The sequence below is a fragment of the Pteropus alecto genome, unplaced genomic scaffold (genome assembly GCF_000325575.1).
Source record: "Pteropus alecto unplaced genomic scaffold, ASM32557v1 scaffold86, whole genome shotgun sequence".
Classification (NCBI taxonomy): domain Eukaryota; kingdom Metazoa; phylum Chordata; class Mammalia; order Chiroptera; family Pteropodidae; genus Pteropus; species Pteropus alecto.
In genome coordinates, this window is record NW_006442109.1 from 20060264 (window position 1) to 20077591 (window position 17328).

Here is a 17328-nt window from a genome sequence, read left to right on the forward strand (position 1 = left end):
GATGGCTTAAAGGGGGAAGTGGCCCAGCTGACCAAGCAGGCAAAGGTAGAAGCTGCTTCTCAGTTTTAAACAAGCCCTCTGGCTGAGTGAGTTTACCTGCACAGGGGGCAGTTTCACATTCCCACAGAATCAGACGGCTAAAAGCATCCTTATGAAGGCCAAAGGCAAAAGAAAGGGCCCTGGTAACATCAGTTTTTACGAGTAGAAACCCCAAGCCGCCTTTGACTTTGACTTAGCAGTAATTGTTTTTTATATTTGAAGGGTCAGCTTTCTAATTTTTTAGAAATTACATTTACACAAAGATACTCAAATATGTTGACTTAGAGGATATGTCCAAATTAAATTATAAATTGACATGAACTCTTAATATACAATCCATCATCCTGTTATATACCTATAAATACCTATATTAAAATTCAATTACCTTATTATCAGAATCATACATTTTAAACTACTATCAGAAAATCCTACAGAAGCAATGATCTGTACTTGGACAATCAGAGCTTAACTGTACTCCTTCTCTCCTGGAAAACACAAACCTGTGTGTCCCTTTGTTCTTAAATGCAAGACATTTCAGTGTAAGATTGGAAAGCTTTTCAACTTCCACTAAATATGTGACACATATGTTAGTAGTATTAAGATTATGCAGTTATTTTCTGTAATTGTTATGGATTAGCTATGCGTGGCTTAAAAGAGCATTAAGAATCACATCTGGGTCGCCTCTGCACTTCAGAGCAGAGCTTTCCATATTCGCCAGGCCCTGGTTTCCTATTGCTTAGAAGTAAGAGGTTGGACAGTGGGATCAGGAAGGACCACATATTCCTACGACTGCTTTATTCTTAGCAGTGACATAAGACTGATGTCAATCTGTGGCAGTCATGTCACCTGGCTGCAGGCTATATCTTGGGAAATCACATGCCTGCACGTGGAGTGGGGCAGCAATATTTGTCACTTACTTCCTCTTTGGTAACTAAAACTTCAGTCCCAACTCTCCAATGTGGTACTTTAAGATTAATCTGATTTTCAAAGAAAATAACCCATAATCATCATGTTATACTTGTTATAATCCATCTCTAAGTAAATATACATATGACTTGGGACATCTACTGAAACATGACAAAGATTAGAGCTTTTGATTGGATGGTCCTGGGGCCCCCATCAGCTTGCTGTGTGACCCTGAACATGCCATTTACTCTTTATGCAGCTTCAGTTTTCTAATCTATAAAAGATCACTCTGCTCACCATATGTTGTAAGGATGAGGTTGTATATGTAGTGATCAGTAAATGTCTCTTCGATCTCCTGTCTCACCCCCTTTAGATACAAGAGCTGTACCCTTAAACACTTAGACTAACAGAAAATACCAAGGAGAGGTTATTTACCTTTGCATGTCTCTCGTAGCTACAAAAACACAAACCTGGGGTGTTTCCATAGAGTAGTGGTTACCATTTCTGCTTTGCACTCAGAAGGTCCTGGGTTCGAGCCCTAGCAGAGCCATGGCCCATACCCTGGATGCACCAGGCCTCGGGTGTGCACCGCGAGCATGTGGGAGGAGACGCCCCACCTTCAGAGATCTAATTCTTAAGGGGAGATGGCAACATCCGTAGGTCAGGGATGGAAGGTGGGAATTAAAAAAAACAAAACATAAACCTGAGATTCTCACTCAAGCTGAACTTACAAGGTGAATAAAGGCAAAATACAGTCTCTTCCCTACAACCAGAGCTGCCCCTCAGTAGACCCTGGTCATGCCCCCAGGGCCAGCCCTTCACTGCCTGGGTGCACCCTGGCTCTGCCATTGTGCCACTTCTAAACTTAGCTGGAGCCCAAACACGCAGTTGCCTACATCCTTGCATCCAATATTTCACCATACAGTGAAAGAGAATTTAGCCCCTTTGATTTTACTTCTCTTGGCCCCCCTTCCTCCTTATCTCACCCAAGCTTATAGTAAGTGGTTATTGTTTCCTTTTAAGTAGGGAAACTAATTCAATTGATACAACTGAGTAGATCTGGGAATAAGTAACAATATTTTGAGCAGTTAAACATGTTTCAAGGCCACATTGTATGGGGAGTTATGGTTTAACAAAATTTTAACTAAGGGACTGCAGTGAGGATGCTTTGTATAGATACACAATACTGTAAGAATATTCCCTTTGACATAAATCATAATAGCTATTTTTTTCTTCACCTGATACGATCATCATCACTGTGATTCAGACAATCTCTGAGTTTGAAAAGGAGATAGAACTACTTCAGGCACAGAAGATAGACGTGGAAAAACATGTGCAGTCACAAAAACGGGAAATGAGAGGTAACAAAAATGAGTCACTGAGCCCATGAAATGCAAACTGAATACATCACAAGTGTCGCTGCTAAGGAAATGTGTCCACCAACTGGTATGAGGTTGGTTGGATATGTGATAGTTTGAATAGCTGCTTGGCTTCATAGCTGGTAGATTGGTTGGTTGGTTGGATAATTGGTTGTTTGAATAACTGGTAAGTTAGTTAACTGATGGGATCATTAGCTGAAGCCTCTGTGAAGTTGGAAAACTGGGCCCTAGAAGAGAGGAGGAGAAAAATCATACAGAAACATAATTTATACATGCTCTGCCTTTTCCTCTCAGAAAAGATGTCAGAGATCACCAAACAACTTCTTGAAAGCTATGATATTGAAGATGTAAGAAACAGGTAATCATTTTTACGTTATCAAACATTTAGAACTATGTAACACATGAGAGAGATAATATATTTTTTTTATCCTCCTTATTTTCTAGGCTCTCTGTGGAAGATTTGGAACATTTAAATGAGGATGGAGAACTTTGGTTTGCTTATGAAGGACTAAAGAAAGCAACACGGTGAGAAAGTCCTCTCAGGGTTCCTTTTGATTTTTCAGAGATAATAGACTATTGGAAAGCCAAATGTTTATCTTACATAGATTTGATAGAGAAAGTAGATGTTATTACAGAAGAATGATCTAATAATCACTGGAAATATTTCTTCAAGGATTAAAGTAATTAGTTTAATAATGAGGAACAATCTCTATGAGCTAGCTACCTTGCTGAGTAATAAAACCCATAACCTATGCAGTGAAAACTGATTATACCAAATAAGTTAGTGTTGCAATAGATATATAGATATGTTTAAGTAGGAGTTTGCTGCATTTTTTTACATTAATAAACTTTTATCACAGTTTTAGGTTCACAGAAAACTGTGCATGAGTACAGAGATTTCTCATATACCTCCTACCCCCACATATGCATAGCCATTATCAACATCTCCCACCAGAGCATACATTTGTTAAAATTGATAAACCTACATTGACACATCATTATCACCCAGAGTTCATAGTTTACATTAGGGTTCTCTCAATATCAAACATTCTATGGATTTTGAGAAATGTATAATGACATGTATCTTTACCACTGTTGCATCATATAGAACATATTTTTAAACTATTGGAGTAAAAATATGATTTTAATAATGTATAAAATATAATTTTTTATTATTAACTGAATGTTAATGCCACCCAATACCTCCTAACTAGCTAGAAGGATTCTATAATTCCATGTTCCTAATTTGTGCACATAAGTAAACTTTCTGTATTTAGGGCATGGCTCAAATTGTGGTTTTCGTAACTCCTATACATGTATATGCTCACAGTCATCAGCACAGCAGAGTAAAGATCATGTGGTTAATTTCTTGACTCCTCTTTTCACAGCGTTTTGGAGAGCCACTTCCAGTCCCAGAAGGATTGCTATGAAAAGGATATTGAAGCTTTGAACTTCAAAGTGGCTCATCTAAGTCAAGAAATCAACCACCTGCAGAAATTATTTAGAGAAGAGAATGACATCAATGAAAGTATTCGTCATGAAGTTACTCGGCTAACATCAGAAAATATGGTATTTCAGCCATGGGGCCCTGGTTATGGCCATTATTCTAGAGGTGTTATTCATTTGTGGAATAAAATTCAGGCTCTTGGTAGTGAAAGGTTGTGTCAAAATTATATTTTCTAGGAGTGAAATAACTGAGTCTGAAGAGAAACTATAAAATTACCCCAGGCTTGAGAGCACTTTGTTTTGAGAGTGTGTTTGGGGGGTGTGGGGTGTATCTAAATCTAGCCCTAACCCCTCGAAAAAATGTTAAGGTAAAGGGTAACTCTGAAGAGGGGGACATGCGATCAGGTCAGAACCTCCACTCATGTTCCTCATCTCACCTTTTCAAAGATGTCCCTCCTCCGTGATGCTTAGTCTTTTCCACTGCCTATGTCCCATCCTTTCTTCTAACTCATTCCTACTGGCATGGAGAAATGCTTTAGGAATCTCCTCACTCAAAACATCCCTTTCTTGGCCTCAAATCCCTTGCAGCCACCACTCCATTTCTTTGGGGGAGTTGGCCAGACTTCTCAGTAGCCATCCAACCGCGATTTCTCCACTCACCTCCCACTTACTCTGTAGCCATCCACGTCTGTCACGTGTCCCCACTAACGGAATCTGCTTACAAAAGACTGAGCACAAAGGGTTCCTTTTCACCCCCATCTTAGTGTCTCAGCAAAGTTCGATGATGTTAAATTAATCACACCCTCTCCCTCTGTATTGTTCTGGTGGCTCCAGGACACCATGCTCTCCTAAGTTTTCATCCTGCCTCATCGGCTGCCCTTTTCCAGCTCCTTTACTGCCTTCTTCCTCTCCGCATAACCTGGGAGTATTAGGAAATCTCAGGGCTGTGTCAACAGATGAGGATATGTGACCCTGGACACAGTGGACATGAGGAGCAGTAGTCAAGGACTTTCACACTTTTGTTTCTTCCTTGGGGGAAATGTTAATGAGGATTATGCATCAGTGAGATTTGATCGCACAATCAAACAAGTATTCATTTGAACTTCAGAGGCACAAGCGTTTTTATAAACACTTAGGACAACAGAAAAAATTGTTTTTACCTACCTGAGAATGGAGATGATGGACATTTAAAGAACTATACAGGTAAACAGGGACAAAGGATTATGAAACATGCTAGATGATTCCAGACCTGCCCTAACAAAGCACAGCCTGGAATTCAAAGGGTGCGGTGGGACCCCTCTGAGATGATTTTCCTGTTTCTAGATGAGGAGATAATGTCTCTGGATCTGGACCAAAGAGACTGGCTGCCATTTCTTTATATCATCTCTCCCTCAACTCAGCATAGAATTCCCATACACCCACCCAGGCACTACACTTCCTTACTCTCCAGGAGACCTCGGCGATGTGGGGGCTGCAGCAGTGTGAGAACTGCTCCCTCTGAGCATGCTGGTATTTCTTGTGACCATATAGGTCTTAAGGTAAAAAAATCATAACACCGATCCAGTCTAAAGTCTTGGCTGTCCCTCTTACACAGATAACTAGACATTTGTTCCATGGAGTTAAACACCTACACAGTTTAGTTTACTTCCGAGCTCTGAGATTTAAAGTTCATAGATGAAAATATTTTATATTCTAATATTTCTAATTATTCTGTAAAGATGATCCCAGACTTTAAACAGCAAATTTCAGAACTGGAGAAACAGAAGCAAGATCTTGAAATCCGCCTGAATGAACAAACTGAAAACATGAAAGGTAACTGGAACTCTTGTGAACCTGCTCCTAGAAACCAGTTTCCTATATCCAGGAATGACAAAAGAAGGTCATCGTACCCAGGGGTCTCAAACTCTGATTTTCTGTGGGGCTAGACAGGTGACATAAACATGAGAACTGGGCTGGGTAGAGGATATGGTAAGGTGCATGAGCATTTAAGGAGGGTGGCTGCCTCCAAGCCCTGTTGATAATTACCCTGTAGGAATGAAGGCCCCAGTGTTGCTTGATATTCCTATTTTTAAAGAAAAGCCAGGAATCCAGATTTTGCTGTAAAATACCACAAGTTTTAAATAATAGCTTTAAAAAATTTAAACATTGTTCAGACCAAACAAAACCTAAACTCTGGCTGGATACAGCTTAGGACCTCTGATAACTCTAAAAGGACCAAGCCCAAATCAGAATATAGTGATATGGCTCCCAGATTACTGACAGTTATTCTCACTATAGGAAAATTAGAAGAATTGTCTAATCAGTTGAATCGTAATCAAGAGGAGGAAGAAATGCAAAGAGAGTAAGTATTAACATGTGTTACCTCAAGTTCATGTTCATGTCATGCTTTTCTTTTCTGAAACTGTGAGAGATACCAAGATACGTTATCAAGCTTAAAAACCAACATGCTAATTAAGGTGTATAATAGCATTCAGATGTGCAGAAAAGAAATACGTGAAAACACACACACACACACACACACACACACGCACACACACACACACACACACACACCACACACACACACCCCTCCCCCCTGTGTGGGAGAATGTACAAGAAACAAAACAAACAAAATGTGTTGGCTCCAGGGAGGGTGGCTGGATGGCTAGTACACAGGGGAGGGGAGGAGACTTACTTTTCACTGCATACCCTTTTAAACCCTTAGAATGTTATACCACGTGCACATGGATTATCTCTTCAAAAAACTGATTAAAAAAAGATTGTGTGAGAACAGATTTTCTCTTAGCAGATCATTTAGGATTAGGCTTAAAATCCATGTTGATAGAGAACCTTCATTGATTATCTCCCCAAATTTACATATTGACCAGCAGAGAGCCTGGTACCCTGGTAGAGCTTTATGAGAAAAATGTTGTGTTTTATTGCCAGCTTGTTGAGATACTTAATTTTAAGAACAGTAAACAAACCCACTACATCCCAGAGAAGCATTTTTTAGTCATGTGACTTCACTGGTAGGATTGAGATGAAATGAGGGCCCAAAAAAGTAGAAAAGTGATGAGACATGATTTCATAACTTCTTAAAAAATTAATTTATTTTCCTTTACTGTTGACATACAATATTATATTAGTTTCAGGTGTACAACATAGTGCTTAGACGTTTATATACCTTAGAAAGTGATCTCCTCCCGATAGGACTAGTACCCACCTGACACCATACGTAGTGATTACAGTATTATTGACTATATTCCCTATGCTGTACTTCACATCCCCATGACTATTTTGGAACTCTTTTGATGAGCTCTCTCTTCTCTTCTCTCTGATTCTAGGCTTTTTGAGTGTCTGGTCCCCGGGCTGTTTACAAGGAAATAATCATTAGGCTTTTGGTCATAAGAGTGTGAGTGGGTGTGGGTGTCCCCTGGGAACAGTTGAGGGGTGAGAATCTCCTACCAGGTTAAAGAGACTGGGCCAGTTCATGCACATTTTTATACCCCAACTAACCCTAGTTTCTTTCTGCCCCCTTCAAGGACTCCCCTATTCAGGTACTGTTTACTTTATACATAAATTGGCCAAAGTATTTTTCCATCTTTGGAGATTTCAGTGCTTATTTTGACAGTGAGCGACTTCTCCATGACAAATTGATACCAAAATTTCCTTTCTCCATTTCCACAGAAGGACCACAGAAGTGCAAAATGAAATACACACCAAAGAGAAAGAGAAGCTGATGGATAAAATTCAAGAAATGCAGGAGGCTAGTGAGCACTCGAAGAAACAATTCGAAACAGAAAGTGAAGTTGAGAGCAGGGTCCGGCAGGAAGCATCTCGTCTCACTATGGAAAATAGGGTAAGAAATTTTCTAACTCCTGGATAAATGGCTGCCTGTGTGCAGATGTCACGGAGCGGGGAACAATGCCACCTAAAGCATACAGTGAACAGCTGTAGACCAAAAGCCGCCTCCTGTGGGAACAGTCTGTTTCCTTATCTCAGAAAACAGGTGGTCTCTGAGGTTGAGCCCACAACAGGGGATCCTCGGGACTTAAGGGACCACACTAAGAAAGTACCTGATAAAGTAAAGTGGGGGCAGAGAGGAGAGATGGGTCGGTTCAGTGCTCACACTGCTCCGTGAGTGGCACCCATCTGAAATGACGATGCCATGCTTTATTCTGGGCTTATGTCTTTCTTACAAATTTTAGAGTCAAAATGTTGTCCTGTGAAATGATGATGGTAGTAGATGACAGACTTTTTAAATTATTAAAATCTTCATCAAATTATAAATGCCCTTGTCAAAATAAAATTTGGCAACATACTTTGTATAGTGCCAAGTGGGTACTAGACTAATCAGGGGGATCCCTTTGTAAATTATATCAATGTCTAACCACTATGCTATACTTGAAAATAATATTAAATAATATTAAATGTCAACTATAATTGAAAAAAATTGACAGATAATATCTGTTAACAAAAAAAAAAAAGAAATTCGGCAGTATTATGTTAGTCTCTAGCAATTTTTTTGAAATTGTATTGATGTGAAATCCACAAGACTGAGAAGCAGTGAAGTAGCAGAGGGGGCACTTTGGGCATTCTGAGGCCCCTTTCTGGCTTGGCAGGCTCACCAGGGCACCGGACATCCTGGACAAGCCCACAGGCCCTGCTCCCCACTGTCAGGGCCTCCTATTTTTTGTTCATAAGACAGAAAATTTTTAAATATTAAATTTTACCATGATAAGGTAAAATTACATCTTACAGTGTCAGGATTTAACTTTCAAGATAATCATATCTAAAAAGAGAAATTAAGAGAGTTTAACATTTACTAGTAACAGATTTCCCGTCAAGGGCACCTAGACAATGGCCATCTTTTTCAAGGGAATACATTCCTCAGAAAACAGACTCCTCAGATCACACCAAATAAGCAACTGTCCGTTGAACGTGTGTGAGAGGTTGGCTTGCCTTCTAAAGCTGTGCCTGCGTGTGTTCCCTGGGGTCTCAGTTGGGGACAATGTAAGGGAGAGGGTATGTGAGTGGGTCATGTGTATGTCGCACGTCTTGTCCATTGTCCATGTGAACTAACATTCCCTAAAAGCAAGCGTGTGGCTCTGGGTATGTCAGTATCTGAATTGTGTGGTATTTGTGTTTGTTTCTGACGCTCCAGGAACAGTGAAGCCCCACTCATTGCCCCTCTGTAGAAGACCCCATGTGTGCAGCTCTGTTTTCAGGCAGGGACAGGCCAGCCCTGATGCTTCTATAGTGCACTGAGCTAAGGAACTGTTATATCTACATGCTCATTCCAACAAACTATTCCAAACCAATGAGCAGCCTCAGTGTTACAAATGAATATAATTCCTATATATTATTAGGCGGTGGACTTCATGAAAAGAATATAATTCCTATATATTATTAGGTGGTGGACTTTATGCACAAATGAGACTTAACCGTATTAGTTTTATAGAGCTACTATAACAAATTACCACAAATTGGGTGATATAAAACAACAGAAGTTTGTTCTCTCACAGTTATAGAGGCCAGAAGTCCAAATTCAAGATGCTGGTAGAGCCACACCTCCAAAGTCTCTAGGGTAGAAGCTTTCCTTGCCTCTTCCAACTTCTGGTGGCTCCTGGAATTCCTTGGTTTGCGACAGCATAACTTTGATCTCTTCCTATACCATTGTGTGGCCTCCCTTCTGTTTGTGTGTCCTAAACTATCTGTTATAAGGGCAGTCTCATTGGATTTAGGACCCACCCTAATCCAATGTGATCTCATTTTGGTCCTTAGCTTAATTATTATAATTCCAAAGATCCTATTTCCAAATAAGGTCACATTCTGGGGTCCTAAGTGGACATGAATTTTGAGAGAACTCTAACCCACTAATAATCCTTAGAGTCAAAGAAAATCCTTATTTAAAAAAGTAATTTAAAAAAAACTTAGTGATCATCCCACTATTTATCAGACATTCAAAATTAAAACTAAATATTATTTTTGCCTCTCTAATGGTAGAGATTTTACGGTGCTGGTGAGATCATCTTGAAGTGAGCACTGTCGTATGTGGTTTCTGGGAATATAAATTGGTGTAAAGTTTCTCAGGGGTGATTTGGAGGCAAATATCCAATTCACATTAGTGCATTTCCTTGATTTAGTAATTCAACCTCTTAAGATTCTGTCCCTAGTATGTAATCAGGTATGTGGACAAAGATTTTTGTTCAGAGTGTTCATAATAGTGTTATTAATCATAGCAAAAAAAGGAAACAAAATGAATGTCTAATAAGAGTAGGTAGGTTAAATTGTTATATATCATGTGGCTTGCTTAGCCATTAAAATGATGGTTTGGGTATATTATCGATGGGAAAGTATCTGCAATATAGAGATAAATATAAGATATAAAACTTCACATAATCCCCACTCATACACTGTCGATGGGATTGAAATTGGGTACAGCCACTATGGAAAACAGTCTAGAGGTTCCTCAAAAAATTAAAAATGTGTCTTCCTTTTGACCCAGCAATTGCACTTCTGGGTATTTATCCAAAGAAAACCAAAACAATAAGTCATAAAGATCTATGCACCCGTATGTTCATGGCAGCACTATTTATAATAGCCAAGATGTGGAAGCAACCTAGGTGCCCATCAACAGATGATTGGATAAAGAAGTTATGGTTCATATATACAATGGACTATTACTTAGCCATAAAAAAAAATGAAATCCTAGCATTTGCAAAGACATGGATGGACCTAGAGGTTATTATGCTGAGTGAAATAAGTCAGAGAAAGATAAATACTGTATGATTTCACTTATATGTGGAGTCTAAGGAACAAAAAGAACAAACGAAAACAGACTCACAAATATGAGGACAATCTAGTGATGGCCACAGGGGAGGGGGTTGGGAGGCTGGGAGAAAGGGATGTAGAGGTACAGAAGTACAAATTAATAGTTGATAGATGGTCACAGGGATGGGGAGCACAGCACAGGGAATGCAGTTAGCTAGGTGGAGAGCCAGAGGAGAGAAAGACCAATTAGGGGGATCATTTTATAAACTATATAAATGTCTAGCCAATGTACTGTATACCTGAAACTAGAAATAAAATAAAATGCTAAAAAAACTTTACATGATCCTAATTTTATAAAACATTTATGTACCATATTAGAAAAGAGAAAAGAATGAAATACAGTGGTTTCCTCCAGAGGATGGGTTGATAGGTAACATTTTTATTATTAGATGTATATTAGGATGGGCCCTAATTGGAGGGAAGAATCTATACCTACATCCCCCCTTGAAAGGGCAAATAAAGTTTTTAAGTTGTTTAGCCAGGAACACAGAACTGTAGAAGGGGAGAAGTAGTCACAGAGTAGAAACAGCACAATTTCCCTTGGCCCGAAGAGTCCCCATAGGGCACAGGGCTCCAGTGACCCTGCATGGTGGACATTGCTGGATTGGGGAAGCCTGAATCCTTTCTGTGTCAAAGCCCTTAAAATTCAAGAAGAAGCTAAACACTCTATGCCTTTATAGGAAATATTTGTAGGCATCCAGAACTCTCTCAGTTCTTAAGCCAAAATCGGCCTAGGCAGGGTCATCCCTTTTCAGTAAGGAAAGGCAAAGCCAATCAAACTTCAATCTCTGAAAAGTTTCTCTGCTTCAAGCTTCTGACATATAGAGAACCCATTTTGCACATTCATATTTTTTAATTTTCTACAATGGGCACTACTTTATTAAGGGAAAAGTAAATGTGGGTATTATAAATAGGATATTTTTCAGCCCCCAAAAGAATGAAGTACCAATACATGTTACGTATGGTATGGATAAACCTTGAAAACGTTGTGCCAAGTGAAAGAAGCCAGACACAAATGGCCACATATTGTATGATTCTGTTTATACTAAATATCCAGAATAAGCAAGTATACAGAGATGAAAAGTAGATTAGAGGTTGCCAGGGGCTGGAAGAGAATGAGAAACCAGGGATTAATGGCTCAAAATTACAGGCTTCTTTTTGATGTGATGAAAATGTTCTGGAATTAGGTAATGGTGATGCTTGCACAACACTGTATAAAAACCACTAAGTTTGTATAGTAAACTTTAAATCGTACGTGAATTGGATGGCATGTGAATTATAGCTCAATAAAGCTATTACCAAAAAATAAATTTAGATAATTCTAAGCTAATGTCCTTGCTTTTATTTTTGATCTCTATAGGATCTTGAAGAAGAGTTAGACATGAAGGACAGACTGATTAAAAAACTACAAGATCAGGTCAAGACTCTAACCAAGACGATAGAAAAAGGTAGGAAAATAACATTTCCTTTCCTTTTTTTTTTTTAGGCGAGGCAACCCTTTGTTGACCTCACAGATTGCAAGGACCTTATAATCTCTTATTATTATTTTATTTTATTTTATTTTTTACGCCTACAGCACCTGGTCTTCCTAGATGGTCTCCCATCTAGCCAGGCCCGCCCTTGCTTAGCTTCCGAGATCAGATGGGATTGGGCTTATTCAGGGTAGCACGGCCGTAGACTACTTTCCTATTTTTTGAACTTGGAGCTAAGGTCAACGTGCATTGAAGTTTTTATTTCCTGATATGGCCCAAAGTCTTTGAAACCCAAAGGAATGATTTTCTACTGGAGGAGTTTGGGGCTCAGTGATATGCTAACGGAAAGATCCTTCAAGGCAGACAGGTAGCTCACCAGCCCTCAGATAATACCAAATATGCTCATGCCATTGTATGGGATACCCTTTAATGGATACTTTTAACCTCTTCCTCTGTTGGCTCTCCCTTTTAGAAAATGAAACTATAAACAAGTTTCAATTTAACTTCTTTGAAATTCACTTCCTCTCCTAGTTAGATCTTTCCCACCAATATTAAATGATAAATGTCAGTCTGTTCCATGAAGGCAGGGACCATGTCTGTCTTTCTCAATCCCTCGTCGTGTCCCCATTGTTAGAATAAATGAATATTCTCCCAGTTACGTAGGATCAGGAGAGAACTAAAAAGCAAGACTATGGTCCTGAACATGGAGTAAACATCGCACTTTGAGTGTCCTCATGAGCTCCTGTGGGAAGGACCCTGCACCTTTCTTTACTTCATCTGCTTCTGTGCCAATGAACTTTCCTGTCTTCTGCTGTCGGCTGACACTTCATGTTTTGTCTCATGTTGCTTCCTCTTCCTCCAAACCTTCATCTCTAAGGCTGTATCTTCAACTGTCTTCTTCTGTATCCATTTCTTTGAAAAACTCTTTTATTGTTATTTTATTCAGTTCTTACCTCAAATTTAAAGTGTTCAAAACCAATATGAAGATCTTTCCCGTCAATATTAAATGATAAATGTCAGTCTGTTCCATGAGGGCAGGGACCATGTCTGTCTTTCTCAACCCCTCGTCGTGTCCCCATTGTTAGAATAAATGAATAAACTGCCATCTCTACATAAGGGCTTCCAAAATCTTACCTCCTACTCCTCACCTCCTTCCTGGAGGCTCAGTCCCTTTTTGACTCGAAGACTACTTTCTTTGCCTTTCTGTTAGCACCTGCAACTCAGTGTCTCTAAAGTAGAATGCATCAACTTCCCTTCCTGTATTATCTGTTGTTATGTGACAAATTACCCCAAATTTAGCAACACAAAACAACAAACACTGCCTATTGTTACAATTTCTGAGCATCAAGAATCCTGGAGAGGCTTAGCTCGGCTCTTCTGGCTCTTGACTGAGTTGCAGTCAAGTTGTCAACAGGGACGCAGTCATCTGAAGTCTTAACTGGAGCTGGAAAATATGCTTCCAAGCCTAGTCACATGGTTGTTGGCAGGAAGCCAATATCTTTTGAACACTGCGTAGATGGCTTTAGCTTCCAGGGTTCCTGCAAAAAACATGTCCAGATACAAGTCATCACACCCAAAGATACCCAAAGTATGATGTCCTTATCAGGTCTTTCTCTTTCATTTATTATTCTCGGTCTAGATGCAATTTACCAATCAGAGGTCATTTTTACCATAATCAGTGTTGCTTAATAAAACAGTTGACACTCTCTACCTTTATCAATCTCTAAAGGAACAGAGCTAGTAAATTAACAGAAATTCTCATGCAGTAGTGAGTTCTGTTACTCTTTACCTACGCTACCTTCTTTTTCATCCACCAGAGGCTACTTACTTTTCTTGGCCCAACTGGAGTGCTACCTATTTCAAGAAGCATTTTCAACAGTTCCAACCCACCTCTGCATGAATTCTTATGGCCCCCGTGTTAATTACTTATAGCTGCTATAATAAATTACAATAAAATTAGTGGCTTATTAGAACAGAGATTTATTACTTTATAGTTCTGGAGGTTAGAAGTTCAAAATGCTTTTCACTATGCTGAAATCAAGATGCCAGGCTGCATTCCTTCTGGAGCCTTTAGGAAAGAACCCATTTTTTTGCCTTTTCCAGCTTCTAGAGGCCACCCACATTCCTTGGCTTGTAGGCCCCTTGCTCCATCTTTAAATTCAGCAGCATAGTATCTTCTAAATCTTTCTGATTCTCTAACCTTTGCTTCTGTTATCACATCTCCTCCTCTCAGAATGGACATGAATCTCTGAGGACCAGAGGGCAGACTGTGGCCCACCCAAAGATGTCCCCTTCCCAATCCCTGGAGCCTGTGAATATGTTACCTTATGTGGCAAAAGGGATTTTGCAGATGTGATGAAGTTAAGAATCTTGAGGTGGGGAGATTATCCTGGATTATCCAGGTGGGCCCCATGTAATCACAAGAGAGAAAGAGGAATGTCAGAGTGAGAAAAGATGATGTGAATATGGAAGCAGAGGGAGAGAAAGGGATATGATTATAGAAGGAGAGGTCAGAGTAATGTGGCCACAGCCCAAGGAATGTGGGGGAGCCTCTAGAAGCTGGAAAAGGCAATAAACGGATCCTCCCCTACAGCCTCTGGAAGAAATACAGCTCTTCTGACACTTTGATTTAACCCCATAAGATCCATTTCAGTCTTCTGACCTCCAGAACTGCAAGATTAAAAATTTGTGTTATTTTAAGCTACAGAAATTTGTGTTAACTTGTTATAGCACATAGGACACTAGTATAGTTCCTTCAGGATCGTGCAGTTTGGTACTTTGCACACCAAAATGTTTCATGAATCTCGCTTCCTTATCTGTAGCATCAGCATCTTGAGGATGCAGGAGCTACATCTTGGATCGCTTTCATATCCCCACTGTGCTGAATATACGCCAGACACTCAGGATTCCTTCAAGTGTAACTCATCCTTTTTAGCAGCAGCTATACTCATTGGTATACTCACAGATAAGAATCACTACCAGAAGAAATTCTTAAAGATTCAAGAAAGTTTTCATTTATTCGAAAGCCATAGTTCAAGTGCAAACCAGTCAGAATGGGATAGGAGACAGAGCAGAACCATTATAAAGCCTGTGGGAGTTGTTTTTGTGTATGTAACTGATTGTTTACCTCTGTCTACAGCCAATGATGTACACTTGTCCTCAGGACGCAAGGAGTACCTTGGAATGCTGGAATACAAGAGAGAAGATGAGGCCAAGCTCATTCAAAACCTGATTCTTGGTAGTGAAACCTGAAACTCTGAATTTTTGCTTTATCTTTGAGAACTTGAACATCAGTCATCGCTACAGCCCTGGGTGGTGGCAGTCTCTTCTCTTCCTTCTTTGCTTCTTCCCCTAGTCCAGAGTTTCTCAGCCTCAGCACTGTTGACCAGATAATTGTTTGTCGTGGGGCGCTGTGTATTTTAAGATATTTTAAGATATCTCCAGACATTGCCAAATGCCCCCTGAGGGTACATTGCTCTCAGTTGAGAAGCAGTGCCCTAGCCTCTTCCTAAGTCTAGTCATAGGGTCCAGATAGAAGACACGTCTCCACATCTTTGTGTCTCAGCATAGAAGCCATGGTGGGAGTGATTGTGGCTCCTGTGCTCCATTTGATGTCTGCTGAGAAATTTATTTGCAGGCATTATAACAAGAGCTTCCTAGTGATGCTTCAGTTACAGGAGTGTCCTATTGTGCATGCTGAAGGGTTTGTGGCCTTAGAACTAATCTTAGTCTTCACCATGAAAACCACATGGTTTTCCAGAGGGAAGTAAGAAAGTTGCCTCTTTATCAGCTGGCCCCACAATATCAAAGCAGAAAGTCGATGTATAGCCTTACTTCCTCTTCCTCTAAGTGATCCCCTCAGAGCACAGGAGCACCCCACCCTTTCCTTTTCACCCTCACTGGTGCACAGCTATGGGGCCTCTTCTTTGTTCCCCAGTCTTCATGCCACCATGGGGAGGTCTTTGTTTGCTTATCTCAATTTGTTCTCTAAAGTTTCTCTCTTCCCTTCACCGCCATCTGTCTCCCCACCATTCTCTTTTCCCCAAGGCCAACAAGCCTTGCTCTGCCAAACTGTCATGTGCCTGTTTTCCAGATTCAAGGCAGGTGCATGTGATTGCTGAGATCGTATTGCATCCTCATCATAGGCTGGGGTCGTGGGTGCTTAGAACCAGGGTTCCTCTCTTACACTGGAGATCTGAAATCCAGGGCCTCCACACCAAGGGGAAAGTACTTTGCAAATGAGAAGAAGAACAGGTGACATTTGTATATTTTTGCCAAGAAAAGAGCCAGGTTAAATTCCCCAAAGAAAAAAGACATCCCTGCGCATTCAGGCACTGCATCAAGTACAGAAAAGCAGACAACCCCTGCCCCATGGTCAGGGGTTCTTTAGGGGAAGAGCTGTGATCGTATCAACTCTCTCTGCTCCAGACTTGAAGCCCCGCGGTGTGGTGGTGAATATGATTCCCGGGCTGCCGGCTCACATCCTGTTCATGTGCGTACGCTACGCAGACTCTCTCAATGACGCCAACATGCTCAAGTCCCTCATGAACAGCACCATTAATGGCATCAAGCAGGCAGTTAAGGTAGGAACTGCCTTTGACATTGGCCACTGGTATTATAGGTTCCTCAGCAACACCTGTGGGAATGACCAGATGCCTATCATATACCTCCAGGCTTTAGTGAACCATGTGATTCCTCAAACCAGTCTGAGGCCCAGTCGGTAAAAGAAGCCAAGCTGTTAGGAAAAGACAAGTCAGGTCAGGGATCCCCAAGGGTGGGGAATATCCAATAATAGACCTTGAAGCCTTAACCTGCAAGATTACAACCTGGTAGCCACCTTCCCCACCACTTCTTATCCTCTCAAGGTGTAGAATCCCAGCTGCAAGGAGTACATGTCCATTGATGTAACAAGTGTGAATGATGAGGAATAGGAAGGACTGAAAAATTACTCGTCTATAATTCTTCCTTCTAAAACCACATTATGCACTTTTATTCCCAGCCCAGAAACAAAAACGACTTGCATGTTAGAGAGGAAGTAATAAAATATAGGTCCAACATTTTGTCCCCTTTCCAAATGAGAAACAATGTTGCATGTTGAGATACATTTGAATTTTTAGTTGAAGAAGGTCCTGTCTCACTTTTAGTAAACTATATGTTTTAGCAGAGTTGCGTGTAATTAAATCCTATTTTCAAAGCCCTAGGAAAAGAGAATAAAAATAGTGACTGTATGAGAGGTCAGAATATGAGTAATTCTCCTCTCCCTCCTCCTCCCC

General features: G+C 40.3%; 1 protein-coding gene across 1 annotated transcript in view; it reads left to right on the forward strand.

The window, feature by feature from the left end:
• MYO5C (myosin VC) overlaps positions 1-17328 on the forward strand; it is an 85098-nt gene that overhangs the window by 55236 nt on the left and 12534 nt on the right. Inside the window, 11 exon segments of the mRNA XM_015595808.2 lie at positions 1-45; positions 2213-2306; positions 2619-2682; positions 2769-2849; positions 3713-3893; positions 5489-5582; positions 6048-6111; positions 7437-7608; positions 11944-12031; positions 15195-15293; positions 16484-16638. The exon segment at positions 1-45 is cut by the window's left edge and continues 26 nt beyond it. Of these exon segments, the coding sequence (XP_015451294.1) occupies positions 1-45; positions 2213-2306; positions 2619-2682; positions 2769-2849; positions 3713-3893; positions 5489-5582; positions 6048-6111; positions 7437-7608; positions 11944-12031; positions 15195-15293; positions 16484-16638 (1137 nt within the window).